A 19674-nucleotide genomic window follows, 5' to 3' on the forward strand; every position below is an offset into this window, starting at 1 on the left:
TCCACTAGTACAAGGCAATTCAATGCTTCACTGTGTTTAACTGCAGACCTGAAGCTGGGTAACATAGAGGAGACCAAACTGAGTCACGGCGAGGGTCTGGCAGGACAGCTAGAGGTGGGCAGCATCTTTACATTCCGCGTGACCGTGCTCCAGGCCAGCAGCATCCTCCCTGAATACGCGGACATCTTCTGCCAGTTCAAGTGAGTTCACTGTCCTGAAATCCAATGTCACGCCACCGACCAGTCAAATCAAAGTGTCAAAGCACAGTCTTGGCCTTTTTGTATGTGCTGGATGTGATATACTGTATTTCTCAAATAAATATGTGGCAGATGGAAGCGATTGTCGAAGCATTTTTGTCCCGCACGCAGGGTAATGTGACCTGCTGTGTGTGACATGTTTGTATTGCTTTTGATGCACTTTTCAGTTTCCTGCATCGCCACGATGAGGCTTTCTCTACCGAGCCGCTGAAGAACACTGGAAAAGGAGCTCCTCTGGGATTCTACCATGTTCAGAATGTAAGTTCAGCAGAACACACTTAAGAGACCCTTGAAGTCATACTGTGTACCTACAAGTTATTTCTGATATAATCTTTCCTCTGTATATTGTTAGCAATAACCATTCCATTATAAATTAGTTTTTTGACAACTTCTCCAAATGCATTTTTATTCGCCCGCTACACTCATGCCAAAAATGTTGCTCGCACTCTAGCAGTTCATGAGCCAGAGCCCCAAAATTGAACCATGGTTATCAAATGGGTGGGAAAACATAGGTGTGATTTATGTATTATTTTACTTGCTGTATATTTGTAGTTCACAGTTGGGCATGATAACCATTGCAGACTAGTAGCTTAGTGGTAGTTATCAGTCACACATTGAATATGTTGTCCCCTATATTGTCACACACATGCAAATTGTTACAAAAAACACCTTTTAGACCTCAGTGAGGTGCTGGTGACATAAGCTTTCGAAGATATTCTCTTTGGGTGGTGCTTGTTTGGTTTCATTTCAGACTTCTGTGAATCACAGTACCCCTGGTACCCTGGGGGTGCCGCCAGAATGAGTACAAATTTTTAAGTTAAACAAAACTTAAAATGTGTTATTTATTGAATATTTGCTAACTCGTCTTTTGTTTGCAGTTTTCAGTGGAGGTGACCGAGTCCTTCATCGAGTACATAAAGACCAAGCCCATTGTGTTTGAGGTGTTTGGCCACTACCAGCAGCATCCTCTGCACCTGCATGGCCAGGATTTAATCGCGTAGGTTGAATTAAGATCAGTTCAGTACAGTACCGTATAGTACAGTAGTACTGAAAAGTCTTTACTTTGCAGCTAATTCATATTTTCTTCAAGGAGATTTTTGTAAAATGTTCCAAATACTTTCTCTTACTTAAAATGTTCTTATTTATTAGCAATCGGTGGTACTGATTTGATCTGTTTCCTCCTCCAGTCCTCCTACGCCAAGGAAGTACTATCCTATACCCATGCCTCTGTCTAAACCAGGTACAGTAGATATTTCATACAGTATTTCTACTTCTCACCACCAACGAACAGAGTGGTACAGTGTTCTGTACCTTTCACCATCACTGTAACAGGCTTTTTCTGTTCATCACTGTTCTATTTGCATGCCTCATATTTCCTCCCACTTTTTTCTCTTTCATTTCTTGCTTCCTTTGGATTTCTTCTCAATTATCATCCTTTGTTAAAAAAAACAAAAAATCAACCTACCTCCTCTCTGCAAATCCCTAACCTCCTAACACCCCCACCCTCTCCCCCCCCCCCCCCCCCGTCATTTGGCCCTGGTCCTATACACACACACACACACACACACACACACACACACACACACACACACACACACACACACACACACACACACACACACGCCCACACACACACGTAACCCCCCCCCCAGACCATGCTCGTAAAATAGAGCTGGTCTGCTACCTGATGAGTGGCTACGTGCACGCCCCGGTTCTGGACACGCTGTCGGAGCACGCCAACGCCTTGGCCTCCACCGCCGTGCACAGTCTGGACGACGAGCTGGAGCAGCTCAGTCACTTCCCCTTCCTCACTGGGCCCTTTGCCCTCGCACTGCCCATGCTCCACCGCCATGGTTGGTAGTACTCCCAATCCCCAGATTAATACAAATGTTAATCCCATCCCGTGTGGAATCCCACTGCAATCCCCCCAAAAATGTCAGCCTCTAGTTGGTACAGCAATGGTACACAGTAGACATGCCCAATGGTGGAAAGTAACGAAGTACATTTACTCAAGTACTATACTTAAGTACAATTTTGACTGAGGTATTTGTTGTACTTTACTTGAGCATTTCCAATTTCCAATACTTTTGCTTCTACTCCACTACATCTCAGATCCAAATATTGTACTTTTAACTCCACTACATTTATTTGAAAACTTTAGTTACTAGTTAGTTACTTTGTAGATTTGGATAATTGTTATTACAAAACATGCATTTACCACTTCAGCCTTATATACGTACTGTACATCTACAAGCTCACAATGCGTCGCATTGTTGCGATGCAGTGTGAGCCTGTAGATCTGCTATTTTCAAAAGATTCATATACATTTGAAAATGTATAGTGAGTACATTTAAGTACATTTTGATGCCAATTATTTGTACTCCTGAATTTAGAATTCCGGACTTTTACTTGTAACTTGTACTTGTAATACTGTATTGCAGATTTGCAGTATTGATACTTACTTAAGTAAAAAACATCTGAGTACTTTTTCCACCACTGTACAGCAATGGAACACAGTAGACGTGTCTGTCAGTGTGTTGTAGTTGCTATCCTAGCCTAGCACTGTGCTGTGCCCTTGCTGCGACTGCAGTCTGTAGCTAGGTATGGTCCCCAGTGGTTCTGTCTGCTGCAACTCGCTTCAATTCTATTTTGGGTCGTATTATTGAACTGAGGCCAAGCACTACTCCTCAGTCCTCACAGTCAGAGACATTATACCTGAGCTGGCAACCGTGAGTAAATCTGCAGCATATTCTGGAGCTTGAGGTTGTACAATCAATGAGTATTTATTTATTCATCATAATAATCATGTAACACTGACATAAAGCGGCGACGCAAATACTTAAGGCTTTCAGGAAGCACCACAATTACAAATGTCAGGCACATCTTAACATCTAAAACGAAATATATGTATATACGAATGTGTGTAGCTGCGTGCTTGTTGGATTAGCATGTGAAAAAAGACACATAATCCTGACGTGACGTGTCACGCAGCAGGGTGCCGTCTGTGACGCCATCGTCTGTAAGACTGCATCTGATTTTTCTCCACATAGCACCTAATAATGTACTGTATAACGGACTGATGTGTGAGGTACACTCTGCTGCCCCTAGTGTCTTTACTTAGTTCACATTGCTTCACACATGTGAATTATGGTCAATACAATATGCAACAACACGCCTGTGACCCTTCAGGTCCAGCATATGGAATATGATTGTTTACTGTGTGTGTGTGTGTGTGTGTGTGTGTGTGTGTGTGTGTGTGTGTGTGTGTGTGTGTGTGTGTGTGTGTGTGTGTGTACGCGTCTGCGTCAGTTCCAGCCACCAAGCTGAACACCATCACCAAGTCCAACCTGGGCCAGTGTGTCAGCAAGTATGACCTGCTGGTCTGGTTTGAGATCAGTGAACTGGAACCTACCGGAGAGTGAGTGTCCACACACACACAAACACACACACACAGTCACACACACACACACACACACACACACACACACACACACACACACACACACACACCTGGTTGGCAGTATGTACTGTAGAACAGCAGGAACAATATTTCTAAAACATCATAATTTTACATATTGTGAAAATCTTTTAGCAAACTGCACTAGTGTGTGGGGCTCCTTTCACACATTGGGACTTGGCCATACAAACATTTCCAGTCGTGAGATTAGATTTAGCTTTAATCCATGCACAGGTGTCCTGACTCACTCTAACCTCTGTCTCTTCTTCCCCTACTAGATACATCCCAGCTGTGGTGGACCACAGTGGAGGCCATGCCTGCCATGGCACCTACCTATTACATCAGGTACTGCAATATATCCAGACCACTTACCGTGACTATGGACCATTTAGACTAGAGGTTTTACATGTTGAGCTTAGCATAATAATAAATGACTGTGTTACTGTAGTCTTCAAGTACTGTGTCTCTCCTTTGTTGAAATGGTCTTGGTGCAAATCTTCTCTGTAATAGCAGCTGACAGTTTGTTAAAATTCAGCACATTTTGACAGCACATTGTAACTCTCTTAAGAAAAGCCGCTATATAAAATCCTGTTATTTTTTATTATCTCCTAATATTCCTTAGATTAGTGTCTCTCTTGTCAGCAGCCTTCACTTACTTATAGTCCTGTACTGTAGTACTACCTACTCATATGTCTTATGTTAGGGAGCTCGTCATAGCCTTAATTATATTAGTCATGCCATGTTGTCTATTATATAATCCAAGCTGCTGTCATGTCTGCCGCAGGGTATTCAGCGGAGAATCACAGTGACGCTCATCCATGAGAAGGGCAGTGAGCTACACTGGAAGGACGTCCGTGAGCTGGTTGTGGGTGAGTGCTCTCCCCAGCCTAAGGGGGTCCTAGATTTATCTCCCCACTCCAGTGAGCAGGCATGCCAGGCACACAAGAAAATACCATTCCATTATCAACATTTTTAGACCAATTGTATCATTCATATACAGTTCAGGTTCATTTGATGTTTTCTTTTTCGTTTTTACTGAAATGACCCTCAAATTCCGCTGTAGAAGCATGTCAGACTAGGGCTACAACTATCGATTATTTTCTTCGTGATTATTCAATTGATTACATTTTCAATTGATCGAATAATCCAGAATTAGAATTACGTCTTTTGATTTTATACATCAAATCTATTAACCACATAAGCATTGCTTTATATACTTCTCACAAGTGTGTCATAGAAAAATAATGGAAATTGCCAACCTACAGGCGCATGACGCATCAAACATTGTTCAGTACAAGGAGAGTACAGAAACTGGGTTCGATTCCCGCTGGGGATTCCCGCTGAGGACACTGTGGGTGCTGGGGGCGTGTTCTCTCCTCCGCGTCATCAGTGCCCATACCCGAGGCGGGGTTGGTGAAAGGGCCATTCTGTGTGGAGTTTGCATGTTCTCCCCGTGTCACCTAGGATATGTACCCTCACAACAAAACATGCAGTAATCCTGGTCTCTAAACTACCTCCCCCTGGCCAGCCGGGCGCCTGATGGAGGGGAAAGAAACTGGTCGGAATATCGTGTTCCTTCCACACGCTACGTCCGGCCGGGGAAACTCCCCACTGTCAGGTTAAAAGAAGCAACTTGGACTCCTCATGCATAGAAGGAAACATGAGGTCAGTCCGCTGCCCCCCCAGGTTGGCAGAGGAAGTGTAGCGCCCAGGATTACATTAGATAATTGACAAAGAAAAGAAAAGGAAAAAAAAAAAAGACAGGATAGGAAATGTGGCTTGAGAAACACTTGTTTCTTGTCTCATCAAGCATTTACAGCATATTTTGTATGCAGGGAGACATCATACTGATGATATGATTCTTCATAATGTCACAGAGGAAATTACATTTGCGAGTCCGTCAGATTGTACACACAAAATTCACAGTTTGTTGTAAAAGAGCATCTGTGTTCCCCCCTGGAGCATCCTCTGTTCCCCTAATACTACCATTGGTCCATGGTGCTCTGTTCCTATTGGTGGTGATACTGAGAGGTCCATGGTCTCTGTTCCTATTGGTGGTGATGCTGAGAGGTCCATGGTGCTCTGTTCCTATTGGTGGTGATGCTGAGAGGTCCATGGTGCCCTGTTCCCATTGGTGGTGATGCTGAGAGGTCCATGGTCTCTGTTCCTATTGGTGGTGATGCTGAGATGTCCATGGTCTCTGTTCCTATTGGTGGTGATGCTGAGCGGTCCATGGTCTCTGTTCCCATTGGTGGTGATGCTGAGAGGTCCATGGTCTCTGTTCCTATTGGTGGTGATGCTGAGTGGTCCATGGTCTCTGTTCCTATTGGTGGTGATGCTGAGCGGTCCATGGTCTCTGTTCCCATTGGTGGTGATGCTGAGCGGTCCATGGTCTCTGTTCCTATTGGTGGTGATGCTGAGCGGTCCATGGTGCTCTGTTCCTATTGGTGGTGATGCTGAGCGGTCCATGGTCTCTGTTCCTATTGGTGGTGATGCTGATTGGTCCATGGTCTCTGTTCCCTGCAGGTCGCATCAGAAACAAGGGAGAGGTGGATGACAGTGCTGCTGATGCTGTGCTGTCCCTGAACATCATCTCTGCCAAGAACATCAAGTCATCCCACAACTCCAACAGGTAGGACCCCGAATTGAACTGCATGTAGAGAAAATGGCCTGGGTACATAATTTAAATTTTATCCACAACTGAATAACATGTACTGTATGTGCAATTAGATAGCCCCTACATGTGACTCATGTTTCATTGCCTTTATTCAGCTGTCAATAGTCACTAAAGACCTATATTAGTCATACAATTCTAAACACAATCCTTTCCACATACTTTGTTGGTAGGTTGCCAAACAGAACCAGCAAGTCATTTTCTACTGCTGCAACACAATCAGTGTGTGTGTGTGTGTGTGTGTGTGCGTGTGCGTGTGCGTGCATGCGTGTTACCATATATACTGGCATTATTGCATGAGCATTTCCATTTCCTGTGCGGTTAAGTTTCTCTGTTAATTTGCTCCATTGTATTGTTTCTGTTACATGACTCTTTCTGCTTTTTTCTCTGTGCATTCTCTTTCTTCCTGCCGCGGCTGGACTCTTGAATGTGCTCAGGCTTTGTATTGATAAAGAAATTCCTAGGTACCAGCAGCAGCAGCCAGAGAACATAAAGATCCTTCTGAGAAAGACCTTTATGGCTCTCTGTAGATCCATAGACCTGTAGCAATGCTTTCCACCATTTTATGTCTCACCGTCCAAACACTTTGCTTTAGGGTTGCCTTTATTGCCCATGATTATCTGATTTTGTATTTATCCTAAGTGACTTGAAAACTCTTATGAAGGCAAACTTAATTGCAAAGTGTTTGTTTGTGTCATTTTAATTACATTGTTTGTTTACCACAACCCCTTTTCAACTCTGGAAATTCTGCTGTTTAATAGACTATGTGAATATTAAATCACTGAGAGATTTGAGCAGCATCAGTGTGTAGGCCAACACAAAGATTGAGCAGTGATGTTCAGGAAGACTGTGAAGATAACAGTGCCCTCTGTTGGTGAAGACGAGAACTGTATAGATGAGTCATCTAAATTAAAGGCTGGAGCTGACGTTAATCTCAGAAAGAAAACAGTTGGAAATATGGAGTTATATTATGGTATAAAATTAATCAGCCGACATAAATGCATTTAGAGCAATTTGATCATTCATGTACACTTCAGGTTAATTTGATGTTGTTGTTTTTTAATTCTGAAGTGACCGTTTAAAATGTTCCGTTTACAGGACATTATAAATATAGGACGCAGCTAAGCCATTTTGTGCTCTGGCACACGTTATCAACCTTTTCTTTTTGCCCATCTCAACACGCTTCTAAATCTAAACACTCTGCTAACATCAGTGGTGTGGCACCTACTCATGCCACGCATGTTGTGGAGGTCTCACTTGGCTGTGCTTTCCTCACACCCTGTCATCACTGGGGATTAGCGTGTTGAAGGAGAGGCCCCTTCACTTAACAGCATGTTGACTGTCAAAATGAGTCACACGCTTCTAGAACTGTAACTGTTGCAGAATGATGATGACGTGGTTTCTATTCGGCGATTTAATAGTTAATTTTCTCCTTTTAGCTAAATGGTAAGCTGTATGACTCACTGTGTGTCCACTGTCTGTCCAGGTCCTGTTTTTGCTGTGTGGATGTGGGCTTTAGCCACGTATAGTATCCCTATTGTGGGGTGAACATTTGGTGAAAATAGCCAATCTACTAGCTCAATGCGACGTGTTGTGAATTTGTAGATCCGCTATTTTTGGCACAGAGCTCTTTGTAGAGGCAAAACATAAGGGGCATTTAAATAGACAGCACACAAGTGACAATACATGTCCTTTTCACAGATGAAGATGATGAAGTTTAACCTACCAGGACAAATCTGTAACAGGTCTTTCACATTGCAGATATATTATTTACAATGCCCACGCTGACTAGCCGAGCCTCCACAAGTAGATTATTATCATAGTTGTTTTTGTATTTCTGTTTTACTGTGGGATTTTGTTGGACCTGAAGGACATATGCTTTGCCTCTTCAGGACCTTCTATCGCTTCGAGGCGGTGTGGGACAGCTCTCTGCACAACTCTCTGCTGCTAAACCGAGTCACACCCTACGGAGAGAAGACCTACATGACCCTGTCTGCGTATCTGGAGGTGAGATACGGCCTCACACCCTCACTCTACTGACTCCATGCAGTGCCACGTCTTTGTTTTCTGACCGCCACATGGCCGACACTCTTAACCACTTTAACCATGGCTGTTTTGAGCATGTCATTATTGGAAAATAAAAAAATATATATATATAAATAGCAAAAACTAAATCTGTGATTAATGGCTTTTCTGTTCACTTCACAGCTTGACCACTGCATCCAGCCAGCCATTATTACCAAAGACATCTGCATGGTGTTCTACTCCAGAGATGCAAAGATCTCCCCACCTCGTTCCCTGAGGAACCTGTTTGGGAGTGGATACTCCAAAACGCCCGACTGGTAAGACGACAACAGAGAGCGATGTTGTACCCACTGCGCACGCCTGTGTCACTCAAAGACGATGATCATAATTCTGCTTCGTTCACAAATGAACATTATGCCACATGGATGTTTGCAAATCAGATCATATCCCTGAATCAAAACATGTCATGCTCTATTACAGCAACCGGGTGACCGGCATATACGAGCTCAGCTTGTGCAAGATGTCTGACACAGGAAGCCCAGGTGAGTGGTCTTCTTCAGGACAGTTACAGTAGCTTTTCCACCAAATTAACTTTGGTTCTTCTAGAACTGGTTCTCTTGTAGATTCTTGGAACCGTGGTGCTGTCATGGAACCGGCGGCCATTTTCTTTTGGTTTCAGTTCCGAACCAATTTTTGGGGTTCTGAACCAATTCATTTTCAGTGGAAACACTCTGAACTGGTTTAATATTAGGCGGGAAAAAAGAACCGGACTGGTTCAACCCTGGTGGAAAAGGTCCCAGAGAGAAATCTACTGTATATCGTTCTCTCTTGTTCCAAATCTTTTAGCTAAGCTATTTATTTATTTTTGCACAGAAAATGTTGTATATTTCCCACACAGGAAAATAACAAAAGGGATGCAGATTGTGCAGGCAAGGTGAAACAGCCCTGTGAAGTAATAATATTGCAGTTTACGTGTTTCTCAAGTCACATTGCGTAATTTAAAAGGGTAGGTTTAAACAGCACAGTCCTGCTTAATAGCAAGAATGAGTTTTTTTTCCTTTCATGGAACAGAGCAGGATTTGTGGGGAGGAGAGAAGGAAAAAAGTGAAACAAAAACATATGATTGACGCTTCACTGCGTCAGTGGAGTGCATAAGCCACTACAACCATTTTGTTGTAGCCTGCCATGAAATGATGAAGTGTTGGCCATCAGTTTGTAGCTTCATGTTGCTAGTTTCCACTGTAAATAACTTGTAGCCTGTTGCTTTGTCACCGCTAGTGACAACAACAAAAAAGCACAGAATCAAGTGGCAATGAAATAAACTACCGTTTGTTTGTTTGTTTGTCCAGGTATGCAGCGGAGGAGGAGGAAGATCCTGGACACGTCGGTGGCCTACGTGCGCGGAGAAGAGAACCTGGCAGGGTGGAGGCCCCGTGGAGACAGCCTCATCGTGGAACACCAGTGGGAGCTAGAGAAGATGGAGCAACTACATGAGGTGGGCATTTGTAATGAATGACATTAGGAAAATGGTCCGGCCAGATTGGAACCTAGGACTTTTTAGCAGAGATTCCCAAGTATTGTGAGTGTGATGATTTGGGTGTGTCACTAAGATTTAGCTGACAATTTGTTCTTAATGAAAATCTTATCGTATTATCTAATCTGAAAATAAAATAAATAAAAAAAGTTTCCCCTTTATTGACTAGATCAAACGCACCACTTGTCATCAGGCACACCTTGTCCATTAACTCCAGCAGTACCGAGGTTTAAGCTGATCCCACATCACTTGAATCACTGCTACAAAGCCACCCAGCCAGGATCACCTTCACCACGCCATTCAATCATCTCATCGTTCCTCTCTCCGTTTGTCCAGGTGGAGAAAACCCGCCACCTGCTCCTGCTGAGGGAGAAGTTAGGAGAGGCGCCCCCCGCCGGGACAGTGGCCCCCACCGCCAAGTCCCTGAGCGAGTGCCTGCTGTCACCCAGCATGAGCTCTGGCTCCCTGTCCACCTCCACCTCCATCTCATCGCAGATCTCCAGCACCACCTTTGAGAGCGCCATCACGCCCAGCGAGAGCAGTGGCTACGACTCGGCCGACATTGAAAGCCTGGTGGATGGAGAGAAGGAGCTGGCCACTAAGGTGAGAGAGAATAAGCCCTCGAAAATGGACCTGAGTGTACTATTGGAAATCTCTTTACCAGACATAGCCGATCTGTGCGTATTAAGTATTAAGATGAGCTTATGACTGAATATGAACTACATTTGATCTTTTTCACATTTCCGAAAAGTAACGGTTTTGGACATGCAAGGTTTTCGCCCAACGACAATGACATAATGCTGTGGTTGACGTTGCCTCATGCAAACAGCTAGCTTTCACCTCTGTCCTATGACTGACTGACTTCTCCTTTACTCTTTTGCAGTGCCTGCGCCTCCTGACTCACACTTTCAACAGCGAATACAACCAGGTTGTCAACAGTATCAGTGACTGCAAGGTGAGACCACTGTAGCAAAATGAATCTACTGAGAACACAACCTTGTGTCAGAGATTATGGGTTTATTTCATTTCTATAATGCAGTGGTAAACCAAAGAGTGTTCTGTGACACAACTCCACGTGTATCTTGTGACCACACATTATTATTACAATACAACTTGAACTCAACTATAAAAAAGCTATAAATTATATTTACTGCGTAAGTATTTAGTTCTCACTCATTTCCCAATTCAGAAGCAAATTCGCTACCTTAAAGAATATAATCGTTTTCAACAACAAGCATCAGGTTGAAGGACATTATTGGCAGGCTGTTTTCTTGCTTTCATTCTACCGTTGGCCAGTGCACCTTGGAGACTTGTTTAAATATGGAGTGTTGTGGGATTCTGTTTTCTAATGCTATTATAGGTGAACATTTTAAATATATTATTTTATACAAATATACGAAATGTTTAAAAAACACTGCTACTGTATACCATATCTTTTGGAAAGAGAAGCCAGAGTGTTAAACGCCAATCTCTCACTCTCCTGGCCAGCTGTCTGACATCTCACCAATGGGTCGTGACCACTCGGTGACCAGCTTCAGCAGTGCCACCATCACCCCTTCCTCCACCTGCCCATCTCTGTCTGACTCCCGCTGTGGATCCGTAGACCAGAAGTAAGTAATTATCTTTTCTGGAATGTATTTGATAAAACCCAAATTATAATCACAGGTTGTGTACAAAAAGAGGTTCTAACAGGAACAGAACAGCACACACCACAGAACCTCAAAAAGAAGAGAAAACTAAGAAAATAAGTTACATTTGAACCTACTGTACGTTGACCCAGGGGTAGAGGAGCTTGTGACACAGTTAAACCATTTAGAGAAAGCCAATAATATAAAAACTATGACAGAGGCCATCAGAGAATTTATCATTCCACAAAGTGCTTCATAAATTATTTTTTATTTAAAGGAAATGTCATGTATTTAATTTAATTGGAGTCTTTATTGTCTGAACTGCAGGATGGCATGCGGTTCCACTAAATAGATACAAAGCAACATGAAAAACAACTGACCAAACGTGGTACAAAAATGATTCATGATAAGTCATTAATAGCAAGAAATAATGAGTATAACCTTTGAACATACAGAAAACACGCTGTATATGCAAGGCTACCTATCATTAGTCACGCTACTTTACACCACCAAGACTCGGTCTACATAATCTCTCATATAAAATCATGTGAGTCCCAGTTCACTTTCAAAGTCACACATGGTTCATTTTCATACCTCAAGGCTTTTATCACCAGCATGACATTGAACATTATGCTGACATCGGGTGTTTGTTGTTAAGGACCCCAGAGAATGGCTCCCGTGCCTCCAGCCCCTCATGCTCGGACTATGAGAACTTCCCGATGGTGCCCACCCTGGAAACCTCCTACCTGGCCCGGGCCGGCAAGAATGAGTTCCTCAACTTGGTGCCCGACATTGAGGAGATGAGGCCAGGGTTTGTACTGCCATATTTTCCTTACTTGTTTTATTAGGACTTATTTTAATGAATAAAATGTTAGTTTAAAGGACGTCTTCACCCATTTTCAACCTATCTTCGTGTCCTCACTAATGCTCATTATAAGACGGTACCATTTTTGTCAACTCAGTCTGTGTCTCAGAGGAGGGCTGTGGACAGTTCAGAAACCTGCCAACCATCATCGATGGGGAATCCTAGCTAATATAAACTGCAGGCTTTCTAATCCTGGAAAGTTAGCATACTATAATGGAAGCCATTGTTCTCACGTTAATAAAAATCTAAATACAAAATTTGAAATCTTGTTTGAAAAAACCCTGCCTAAGGATGATGATGTCACTGGTAGGTGGGGAATAAGGGTAGGAAAATAAATTGTACCACTACCATCTTATCATGAGCATTAGTGACTGAGGACCAAACTCCATCTTTATTGTAGTTCGGACATTGTTACAATTACCTCTCCATTGGGAGAGGGAGACAACAGACATAAAACCTATGGATTGTAGCTTTAACTAGAAATGTCTTTAGGCTTACTGTGTCTCAAAGATATATATATATATATTTTTAAACGTCTTCATCTTATCACTGTTCATAGCTCGGTGGTGTCCAAGAAAGGTGTCCTGAGCTTCATGGAGCCACGCTCCAACTCGTGGGTGAAGCACTTTGTAGTTGTGCGCCGGCCCTACGCCTTCATCTACAACAATGACAAGGACCCGGTGGAGAGGGGAGTGCTGAACCTCTCCACAGCACAGGTGGAATACAGTGAAGACCAGCAGGCCATGCTCAAGGTGGGTGAAGTAGAAGCAAAATGGCTGCCATGTGAATATGTTTAATAAACTGATATCTGATGGCTGCCATGTGAATATGGTTAAAGGCTTCTGATTCTAATAAACTGATAGCTGCCATGTGAATATGGTTAAAGGCTTCTGATTCTAATAAACTGATAGCTTCCATGTGAATATGGTTAATAAACTGATATCTGGTATACTTGCTTAGACAATACAATTACACACAAGCATTTTAATTAACATGCAGACATGATGCATTTACAGTATGTAACATTACACTGCATCTATGACCGATTCCTTCGGAATTGCCTACTGGGTCCTACAACATTTTTTCTGCATTATGAAAGATACACTCAAAATTGTCTATGCCGCATCTTCTGTTCCCTATTTAGAATGTTTTTTTTTTGTTCACCCTTTACACTGTGGAATATTCTAGGACAGTGTAACAAATGTCTGTATTCTCTGTAGACTCCCAACACATTTGCTGTGTGCACAAAGCACAGAGGAATCCTCCTTCAGGCCAACAATGAGAAGGACATGAACGACTGGCTGTATGCCTTCAACCCACTGCTAGCGGGAACGATAAGGTACACAGCTACACACACACACACACACACACACACACACACACACACACACACACACACACACACACACACACACACACACACACAGATTAAAAGAGGTCTTAATAAGTCACCAGATGGGGAAAAGTCTAATTACTTGCGCAAGCAGAACGCACAATAGTTTTCGTCCAGGACGATGTTTGATGCGTCTGCGCTGTGCCAGCATATGACGTAATGACTACTTGTGCATGATACGGCAGTGGTGCCAGATTACATACATGTATACATATAGGGGCATTACCTTTAATCCTCCCGACACTAAAACATATCGTCCTTACTTCACCATCGAAAACCAATTACACTCTGGCATTGGGTCCTTTAATCCACATCTTTATTACGTCATGATTGAGAGCTAGTTATACCAGTTATACCCTGACGTCATATGCTGGCACGATACATACGCATCAAACGGGGCGCAAAGTAACCACAGTATACCGCTAATCAATTTACAAATTACATATACATATACATAGAGGCATTTCCTTTAATCCACCCGACACTGATCGTCATATACATCACCATCGAAAGCCGTCACTCATGCGTATGAGTAATGACTACTTGCTTGATATGGCAGTGGTGTCAGATTACATACATGTATACATGGGGGCATTTGTTGAATATATTGACTTTCGGAACAACAGTGACTATGTTACAGTAATACTCGTTAAATTCCAAGACAAAGATGTTGGTCTTAATTCAAAGTCTAATTGTAACTACAAAACAAATTACCCAGAAGCTAACCTTGTTGCTTCTGGTTACATTTCATTGGTTTCATTTTTCTGTTTGTAGCGGTCGACAGTACTTGCGCACTCTGCTTGCGCACTAGTAGGCCATTTATGGACTACTTGTGTGCAACAAGCAAGTAGGCACTCGACATAGTGCAGTTCTAGTTGTATATAGTATATACTTTTTCCTTTCTGTCTCCGCCAGACTGTACCCTTATCTAGTTGATGTTAGTACTGTATTTATATACACAGGCCGATTACTTCATCTTTCTGTAATTTAACTAAACGGCATAATGTGTTGTACTCACACAGATCCAAGTTGGCACGGAGGCGCTCTGGTCTGGTGAAGAACTGATTGGGGTCGACCTGCACACAGGAAGCCATGGCTCCCATTCTTCTGACTAGCCTTTGAACAAGTGTTAACACTTATTAACCATTGTGAATCTTGACGGTTTTCTCTTGTACGTAGATTCTGTGGCTTAAGTCTCCTCTCAAGCAACTAAAAGTTTCAGTTTATGAGAAAATCCCACCTCCCCTTCCCCTCAGCCAATCCACTATTTCTCTCTCTCCCACAGGCCTTTTGTGTTTTTCGATTTGACGACGATGTTTTTTGTTGTTTTTTTCTTTTCTTTTTTTGGTTCGGCTTTGTTGTCATTCCCTCAACCCCCTAGTAGCATGTTGTAATAGTCTACTTGTGTGTGCACGATTCTTCAGAAACAGGTTCTGGCCACTCTATTTTTCATTTGACTAATTGTCATGTAAAGAAAATGTCTTTATCAGTGTTACTTGTCTGTCAAGAGGAGTTTTATTTTTTATTATATATTGTTTTTGCCCGCATGACAACTGCAGCAGTCCTCAGGAGAAGACCAGATTTGCTTATAAGAAAAAAACAACAACCGCATACAATTATGGCAGTGAAAACTATGGGGTGGGGGAAGGTCATGTTACTAAAAGTGAAATATTGGTGTACACTCTGCTACCGAAAGCAAGGCTGGTTCAAGAACTATTGCTGCTAGTGATTCCTTAGGTTTTCATGCTTATAAGACTTTCTATTGGCCGCTGCCTTTTCCCAAATGTAGAACGTAGCTCCCCTATGCCACCGCCTACACAGTCTTTAGAGGCAATTCCTGAATACAGAAAATCAGTCAAGGTCCTTACTCAGCAAGGCATAACTGCGACATTGGGTTTCCACTGTTCCCCAGTGTCCCCTCTATGATTTTCATATTCTACTGTTGTACCCCTGTATATACACCAGTCCAACCACAGTTGTGCCCTCAGTTAGCGAGTGATCATCCCAAAGCAATCAGGCATGTGATAGAGGTGTCGGTATTAGAAATACACACCAACTTAAGAAACAAGGGTAAATCTAAAATGATCCATATCTCAGCAATGAGAAAATGGAATTGGATAGTCCCATGAATAACAGATATGTCTGTTCTTTTGAAATGTTAATTTCAAAATGCTGTAATAGAGAACAAGTAAAAACAGGAAAATACCAAGTCATGGGCAGGGTTTGGGGAGAGGAGGAGTACATTACTCTGAGGAGAATATCATTTGTACATAGCTTGGATCAGTGTGGTAGTGGCCTCTCATACATAGACATTCCTCTCAGATCTGTTGGCTCTTAGCACTTTTCTTACACCGTGTTGAGGTTTATTGTTCAGAGAACCTCAACATTTGCTAAAATGTTACTTTTTTTTTCATCACCTGTTACAGAAGACTAAACACAATGAAATATGATAATGGGAACCAAGGTAGTGAAAGAGGAATGTTCTGGCCCTGACCACTGCTAGTGATTAGGTGACGGTTCTAGCACATTACCTCGAGGATGTAAAAATGTACGCTATAGCTTGTTCTGACAGGTCGATTTCTGTCATGGCAATGCAATTCAGCAGGGAGGATGGGTGCACCATGGTTTTCCACTTAGTTATCTTTCTTTTGCATTCTTGAATCTAAACCTCTTAACTCAGCTCTCAACTCTTACTGGGTGGATGATGTGATTTTTTTGGTTTTGTTTTTAAATTAACATTTTGTATTTTATGTTCTATAGTGGATTGTATGAAATGTAAAAGAGGGCATTTATTTATTTTATTTTCATTTGGCTTTATTGGTGTTCACTATTATTTTGCACATTAATACTTAACTATAGCAAGGCACATTAATACTTAACTATAGCAAGAAGCCAAGAATATATTCATTCCAAGACAAAATCTTAGCACCATGTGAATGTGAGACCTGTCCTTGATACAGGAATACTGTTAAGAGAGCAAGGCTACAACGTGGAGCCTCAAGCTGTTTATGGTGGGTTGAGTATTTCTGTGTCTGCTAAGGTTCATCACAGGGACGTATTATCAAAGGGATGGAATATGCTCAAAGCTTTGTTTTGGTTTTTTCTTCTAATGTTATTGTTTATGAAGATATTTGCTCTGTACACAACAAAGTCATTTGTGGCCACCAGATCTTTATGTAACCAAGTTATGAAATGGCGTCTCTGTCTTTCTAGTATTGGTTCCACCCTTTCCTATGAGTAGTACAGGATGGGCATGGACAGGCACTGGTCAGCCAACCAGCTGTTTGCTCAATCTTAAAAAAGGGATAGCTTTGTTTACATCTGTAGAGACAGAGTGCCTGTAGATCTGGGACACATTCACTTCATAAAGTGACAAGGATTGGCAATGTATTTATGTATGTGTGCAGATGTGAAGTCACGCGACACGTTGTCAGAGAACAAACAAAAAATGGGTGAAAGGATCTCGCCACAGGTCAGCCAGCCTGTTGGTCAGAGAACATAATCCTTTGCTGTTGGTTTACTAGTTTCTGAGGAACGTGTTGCTTCATCACAATCTCCAGACAGAAAAATTAGACCTATTGAGAATAATTGATTGATTGATTGATTTTTTTAAACCGACTGTAGAGCAAATTCTATGCACTGAACAGAACTCAAATCTTACCTCGCATTACATGTATGAGCTGATAATAACCACTTTAACCCTGGGCATATCATTCTAAAATCCCCATATATATACTGTATAAGCTCACAGATCACAGTATGAGCTTTTAGATTGGCTACTTAAAAACTGTTTTAAATAGGGATGAAGTGGTTCACATATCAAAATGAATACTACATATGAGCTAACAATATATTGATATGAATATTTTGTCAGAGCAAAGATTTTCACTTTGGCTACTAATCTAGAAGTACATTATTTTGGGATTATTTGTATTTATTGTTTGCGATGTATATATTAGTTTGCAGCTCTTTGCACATAATAAAAGGTATAACTAACAGATCAAATTAAGTCTGTGCGATTTAGTTGATTTACTCAGAATTAACCAAATGGTGTGGTTGCCTGTGTCAGACTGAGCTTGAAGGAAGTTGAATGTATTATCAGGATGTTGCTGTTTCCCCCCCCACCCCATCATTCTAAAAGGTTACTAAAATGTAACCCAGCACACCCTGTGCTGGGGACATGGGTTACATTGCTTCCTTTTCATTTCAAGGTGTTTTATATTGAAATTTTCTTTTGATTTTACTGATAGAAATTCTCAGTGTTTGTACAAATGTAACCAAGTTACATCTGTACATTCTCAGAGTTAAATTAACACTAGTTAATTTTCATGTACGCGTATTTCAGCCAGCTAACCATCTAAATTACATAACAAATTGTGTGTGTTTTCTTTTCTTTGGGTTGTTTTCATTTTATCTAATATCAGGGAGTATAATACATAGTAGCTAGTACTTATCCAAAATGATAGCATACCATTGTTTCTGCTGGTGTCTTTGTTCACCTCAACACTTCTCCCTTGCTGCCTTTCAAACTAAACTAGCCATGATACATTTCCCCCTCCGCTGATTAATATTTATTAACAACATTACCTTTGGGTTTGTTCACCACAAAAATGGCAAACCAAGATCATTAACACTGTACATTATTTGTTAGATTGGTTTCATTTTCATACTTAATTTTGTAAATATCTGTGTTGTATGGGGCTTGAATTAAAATGTAAATATGTTTCCTGTATTTGTAATAATTATAATCCATTTGCTGTATAGCATAGACGTGTCATGCAGATATCCTAATTCTGTGTATGGTAATATTGCACCATTGAACTGTTTAGTGAATGAGGTAACAATAAAAGTACAACCCGTGCATTAGCAGAATAAGAGATCCTGTCTGTCTATTTGTTTGTTTGTTCTTTATTTACCCAGGGTAGTATAGCTCAGTGATACTCAACCTCAGGCCCGCGGGCCACATCAGGCCCGCGGGACCATTATGACTGGCCCACCAATGAAAATCTAAAAAAAAGAAGAAAAAACAATCTGGAAAATGAAATAAAAATAAATAAATCTGAATGAAGTTATCTTTAATTACATTATTATAAGTAATACTATTAGAGTTGTACTATTACTCGAACGAAAATAAAAGCTTGGGGGGGGGGGGGGGGGAGATGCAATGCAAATGAAAGACATATACTGTGTATCCCTATTCCCTGACATATTTTATAGCTAAACGGACAGAATTCTATTTTATTTGAATGATGAAACCCAGCTGCCATTAATAGTTGGAAATGGAAATGGAAATTGCGGAAATTGTAATTACGGAAATTGCGGAAATGGTGGAAATGGAAATTGTGGAAATTGCGGAAATGGTAATTGCGGAAATGGTGGAAATGGAAATTGCGGAAATGGAAATGCGTGGCATAATAAAATGTATTACCTTCCTGGCACTGCACTAGTGTGACGACCAGCAACACTGTGTATCTGAGTTTGAAAATGTAAATGTTTTGTGTGTAGCCTACTGTGCTGTACCACAAATTGCCTCTCAGAGGACATTACGTTTTCTATAAAGTCAGTCTTCCGGCCCAGCGGACATAATTATTCATTGAGTGGAAATGATCTCTGTGAGAGAATGACAGATATGATCAAAGGGTTTCACTTATCCAAGAGTTATGCACTGCTATACTAAATCACATAAAAATGAGTTGCTAAGAAAATAAAAAATAAACTGTGTTTCAGGCTCTCAGCAGAATATGGAAAAGGTTGTACTATGGTTAATACCATGTTATAGGCCTACCAATTATGGCCACTTTGGCCATCATGAAAAATCACTGAGATATTTTCTTGTGTGTA

At 41.5% G+C, this 19674-nt stretch overlaps 1 protein-coding gene across 4 annotated transcripts in view; it reads left to right on the forward strand.

Annotated features, from left to right (window-relative positions):
- The window catches only part of kif1b (kinesin family member 1B), an 85865-nt gene extending 67179 nt beyond the window's left edge, over nt 1-18686 (forward strand). For all 4 annotated transcript variants that reach the window (XM_080764111.1, XM_080764114.1, XM_080764112.1 and 1 more), the window contains 19 exons: nt 47-200; nt 425-515; nt 1136-1254; nt 1445-1497; nt 3567-3675; nt 3993-4059; nt 4499-4583; nt 6241-6346; nt 8281-8395; nt 8597-8730; nt 8894-8955; nt 9763-9908; nt 10284-10550; nt 10831-10902; nt 11436-11557; nt 12234-12386; nt 13000-13192; nt 13661-13779; nt 14856-18686. In XM_080764111.1, coding sequence (XP_080620237.1) covers nt 47-200; nt 425-515; nt 1136-1254; nt 1445-1497; nt 3567-3675; nt 3993-4059; nt 4499-4583; nt 6241-6346; nt 8281-8395; nt 8597-8730; nt 8894-8955; nt 9763-9908; nt 10284-10550; nt 10831-10902; nt 11436-11557; nt 12234-12386; nt 13000-13192; nt 13661-13779; nt 14856-14898 — 2210 coding nt within the window. In that variant the 3' untranslated portion in view covers nt 14899-18686. The remainder of the gene's footprint in view (nt 1-46; nt 201-424; nt 516-1135; nt 1255-1444; nt 1498-3566; nt 3676-3992; nt 4060-4498; nt 4584-6240; nt 6347-8280; nt 8396-8596; nt 8731-8893; nt 8956-9762; nt 9909-10283; nt 10551-10830; nt 10903-11435; nt 11558-12233; nt 12387-12999; nt 13193-13660; nt 13780-14855) is intronic.
- The last annotated feature ends 988 nt before the right edge of the window (nt 18687-19674 follow it).

Source organism: Protomyctophum bolini (genome assembly GCF_963924005.1).
Source record: "Protomyctophum bolini genome assembly, chromosome: 5".
In the NCBI taxonomy this organism is placed as follows: Eukaryota; Metazoa; Chordata; class Actinopteri; order Myctophiformes; family Myctophidae; genus Protomyctophum; species Protomyctophum bolini.